This window comes from Antedon mediterranea, chromosome 3 (genome assembly GCF_964355755.1).
Source record: "Antedon mediterranea chromosome 3, ecAntMedi1.1, whole genome shotgun sequence".
NCBI lineage: Eukaryota > Metazoa > Echinodermata > Crinoidea > Comatulida > Antedonidae > Antedon > Antedon mediterranea.
The window spans coordinates 26,542,746-26,547,423 of NC_092672.1; the positions used below are offsets into that span (position 1 = coordinate 26,542,746).

The following is a 4,678-nucleotide window of genomic DNA, read 5'->3' on the forward strand; positions in this document are numbered from 1 at the left end:
TGTATCAAGGTGACGGCCATTAAACAACTAAAGATTGACGAACACTACTACAATCAACCGTTCCAATAAGTGATTTACAAACAAAGGATAACAGAAGATAATTTCTTCGATTAGATAGTGTAGGCCAATTTAGCTTAGTGAGACTATACACCCTTTAACATCATCTTATGTTACAGGCCATTATAACCGAAATTCCGAAATAAAATCTACCCACTGTTTTCCGACACTAATTTTAAAATGCATACATTATTTGATAAAGTGATGTACATACAAAAGATAATGACAGTGTCATCACAATTACCAAACAATTGGTTACTCAAATAAATTCTTAAATAACATGTTGTTCTTTCTTATTTCATAGGACAGATCACATCATTGAATAGGAAAAGTGAATTGGTATGGGTTCTAGTAAGAGTAAGGGGCCGATCGATGGACCAGCACTAGGAAGGCCATTTACACTTGGTATGCTGTACGATTGTCGTAATGACAAACTAATCCCTGGTACCTCACTATGGGATAATGAATTCCTTGAAAGTCACAGTGTTTCACATCTCCAAGAGTCATCAAACTTTAAAATACACACTGAAGAGTCTATAGCAGACAAAGCTAATGCCCTTGATATCAATGCTAACTTGAAACTGAGTTGTCTTGTTGGTCTTGTTGAGGGGTCAGGTTCAGCTAAATATCTTGATGACCGCAAGTCATCCAATTACAAGGCCAGAGTATCGATGCAATATAAGTGTACAACCAAGTTTAAGCAGCTAGCAATGGAACACCTTGGAAAGGGAAAGATCATGTATCCTAATGTGTTTAAATACGGGATTGCCACTCATGTTGTGACTGGTATACTGTATGGTGGTCAGGCTATTTTTGTCTTTGAAAGACAGTTTTATGAAAGTGAGACTTACAAGAAAGCACATGGAGATTTACAAGCTGCCATTAAAGCATTACCAAGGATTTCTTTTGACTTGCCAGAAGACCTAAAAGACAAATTGGATGGTTTTGAGTGCACCTTTTATGGAGACTTCATTCCTCCCTCCAACCCTACTACCTATCTTGATGTTGTGGAGTTGTATAAAAAGCTTTCAAAAATGATAGGTAGAAAAGCAGTTCCTGTGCATGTTTGGCTTCACCCATTGCACAATTTAGATAACAGAGCAGCAAAGTTGGTTAGAGAAATCAGTTATACTCAGGTTGAAAGTGCAGAAAACACACTAGAACAGTTACAAAGCTTGGAAATAAAGTGCAAAGACTTAGCAGAATCTGACCCATGTCAAAAGTTCCCGGTTACAAGACAGAATATAAACAACTTCAAAGAAATGGTAGAAGAGTATAAGCTTAATATTCAGAGGCAAATAATGCAAGTATTGCCTGACATTCGAGGAGGGAGAACTAAGGAAGTAATTTTAGCAAACATTTTAGAGAGTAGAAAAAGATCTCCTTTTAGTCATGGAAACCTTGCCAAATGGATAGATGAAGCGGAAGCTCTCATCCGCATGCTAAGCACATACGTCAGTTTCATGAGTGAAATCACTTTTGCAGACTCACATGGACATTTTTCAGAAACCATTTTCAATCCTAACAACAGACATGTCATATGTTTTATAATGCGCTTGGTACAGAACGAAACATTACTAACAGACATGCAAAAATATCTTATGAAAACCAACGATGTTGATTACAATTGTAATGGAGAACATGTATTTTCCGGTTTTCCTTCTGATTCTTTGACAGATAAAATGGTCGTTAATGCGCGCCACTTCAAAGACTTTGATGCAGCAAATAAAGGATCATTAGAAACAGCTTTTATAATCCATCAGGCCAAAAACGAGTTTGAGAACCCAACTGGTATAATATTTTTGTATAAAAATGGAAAACGTATGGATACAAATTTTGAACCTCCTTCAATGCCTGGTAAACCTACATATTTTGACTCAACTCATCATAGCATCCAGTTAGAATGGAAAGTCCCAGATCAAGGTGTCTCGAATATCACTCATTATGAAGTGTCCTATAAGCAACTTAGTGATTCTGAAACAGAATGGATCACAGTCTCTACTTCCAGCAAAGAATGTTCATTTACTGCAAACGATTTGAACATTTCCTCTGTATACTTATTTCAGGTGAAGTCAGTGTGTGAAGCCGGGGTAAGCAAAGCCAGTTTAGTGAGTGAACCAATGACCACTCGTCCAACATGTCCTCCTGGTAAACCAGAAGTTCAGCTACCATCAGGTCTTCATATTAGTGTTAGATGGAACTCTCCTGATATCATTGCTAAAAATGTCAATATAAAATCTTACAATATTCAATATTGCATGTTGGAAACAACTGATGAAACCGGACCTATTGAAGCAGATAAATTGATCTGGTGCGATATGATGACTGTTCTACACAATACACCAGAAGCAGAACACAGGGCTATAAATAAGATGATCTTCATGTATCGAGTTCGTGCTGACTGTAGTGATGCTGGACAGAGCAAATACAGCCCGACAAGTGAGGCTATCTGCCTAAATATTTCGCAAGAAGAAATCAAAAAGGAAAATATCTTGCATAATTCAAAGCTTGTTCAAACCGGCTCGCCATCGGTGTATGCACTCAATTTGAAGGAAGTTGTGAGAAGAGAATCAGAAAAAATCTACAAATATGCATTTGGAAATCGTAACAGAAACACACCAACTATCGAAAAAGTAATTATGGTTGTAGGTGCAACAGGAGCAGGAAAGTCAACTTTTATCAATGGGCTGATTAATTATGTATTTGGTGTAAAATGGGAGGATCGTTATCGCTTCAAACTGGTTCATGAAGATTTCAAAACTACACAGGCAACTTCACAGACAACTTCCATAACATCCTACACAATCCATCATCAGAATGATTTCCAGGTACCCTATACGCTGACCATCATTGACACCCCTGGATTTGGTGACACATCAGGCATCAGTCGAGACAAAGAAATAACCAAACAAATTCACAGTTTCTTCTCTACTACAGGAGTAGGTGGTATCGACCATATAGATGCTATAGGATTTGTGGCTCAAGCCTCATTAGCAAGACTCACACCAACACAAAAATATGTTTTTGACTCAATCTTGTCATTGTTTGGGAAGGATATTGCTGATAACATCTTTATCCTAGTCACTTTTGCAGATGGACAGAAACCACCAGTTATGGTAGGTATCAAAGAAGCTGAACTCCCATATAAAGGATATTTCAAGTTTAACAATTCTGCTTTGTTCGCTCAAAATAGAACTGATGGTGAGGTGCCGGAAGATGAAGAGAATGACGAGGAAGAAGAAGAGGGTGGAGGATTTGATAATATGTTCTGGCAAATGGGAGAAAAAAGTTTTAAGCTGTTCTTTAACAAGCTGGGAGCAATTGAGACAAAAAGCTTAGTATTGACCAAAGATGTCTTAGATGAGCGTAGTCAACTGGAAACATACATTGTTGGGATACAGAATGGAATCCAAACAGGGCTAAATAAACTTGAACAACTGAAGATAGAAGATGAAGTTCTCCGTCAGCACCAGAAAGATATTGACAGGAACAGAAATTTTAAGTACACAGTAGAAGAGGAAAAGGCTACTTTTGAAAAAATTCCAACAGGTACATACATCACCAACTGCATTACATGCAACAGAACATGCCACTGCCCTTGTTATATACCAGACGATGATTCTAAAAGTAAATGCTCCGCCATGCGTGGTAGTGATAACTGTGCGGTATGCGCAAACAAATGTCACTGGACGATGCATAAGAATATGACCTATCAAATTGTGATTGAAAGGCATACTGTCGAGAAAAACTCTGAAGACTTGAAGAAGCGTTACGAGAATGCAAAAGGTGCAAAAATGTCTGCTCAGCAAATCATGAACAAAATGTCAGAGGAATTTGAGGATGTCCAGTATGATGTTCTGGAATTAACAGAAGATATTCGCAAGAGTTTGAATCGACTTCAGGAGATTGCTCTTCTTCCAAATCCATTGTCATCAGTCGAATATATTGATATCCTGATCCAAAATGCAAAGGATGAAGCAAAGCCTGGATGGATGGAATATGTCAAGCAACTACATGATTTGAGAGAAAATGCCGAATGTTTAGAAAATGTTACGAAAGAAAATTATGATCCGTTTCAGCAGTACAAATTTATTGAGCACACACTACCAAAAAGAGAAAAACAAGGTAGAATGAGTAAATTGAAATCGTGGTTAGGATTGTAAGTCAATGTCGCATACTGTATACTGCTATTGTTTTCAAATGGTCGATTTTCCATAAACTGGTCACGATCAGAGGTGGGCCTATTTAGTAATTAGAAAAAAAATTGCTTAAAAACTGAACTAAGATGAAAACCCTAGCATATGAATGACATGCTGCTGTCGAAACTGCCGTGACTTTTGATGGAAATAAGCTGCCTACTAATCTTAGTTTGTTTAGAAATGTCAATATTTGTACTTATTTGAATTATGTAGGCCTACGTTAATATTACCTGCGCCAAATTTCGATATTTGTGTTTCGTGTATTTGTCTGTTAGCAGAATAACGTCAAAAATTATATTTACCAAATATTAAAAATATCTTCATCCACAGATAAAGATATGGGAGGGGGTTTGAATCCGCTGAAGGATCCCAATTATGTATCACTTTATTAGTTTACAAATTCTAGAATCTACTGTAGACGG

At 37.3% G+C, this 4,678-nt stretch overlaps 1 protein-coding gene across 1 annotated transcript; it reads left to right on the forward strand.

Moving 5' to 3' along the window:
* The first annotated feature begins 398 nt into the window (after window positions 1–398).
* LOC140044222 (uncharacterized) lies at window positions 399–4,220 on the forward strand. Its single transcript, XM_072088700.1, has one exon. It carries the CDS (start codon window positions 399–401, stop codon window positions 4,218–4,220), a length of 3,822 nt encoding a protein of 1,273 aa, XP_071944801.1.
* The last annotated feature ends 458 nt before the right edge of the window (window positions 4,221–4,678 follow it).

Excerpts from the sequence above, each read along its gene's own strand:
- LOC140044222 (XM_072088700.1), top strand. The coding sequence starts at position 399 with ATGGGTTCTAGTAAGAGTAAGGGGCCGATCGATGGACCAGCACTAGGA.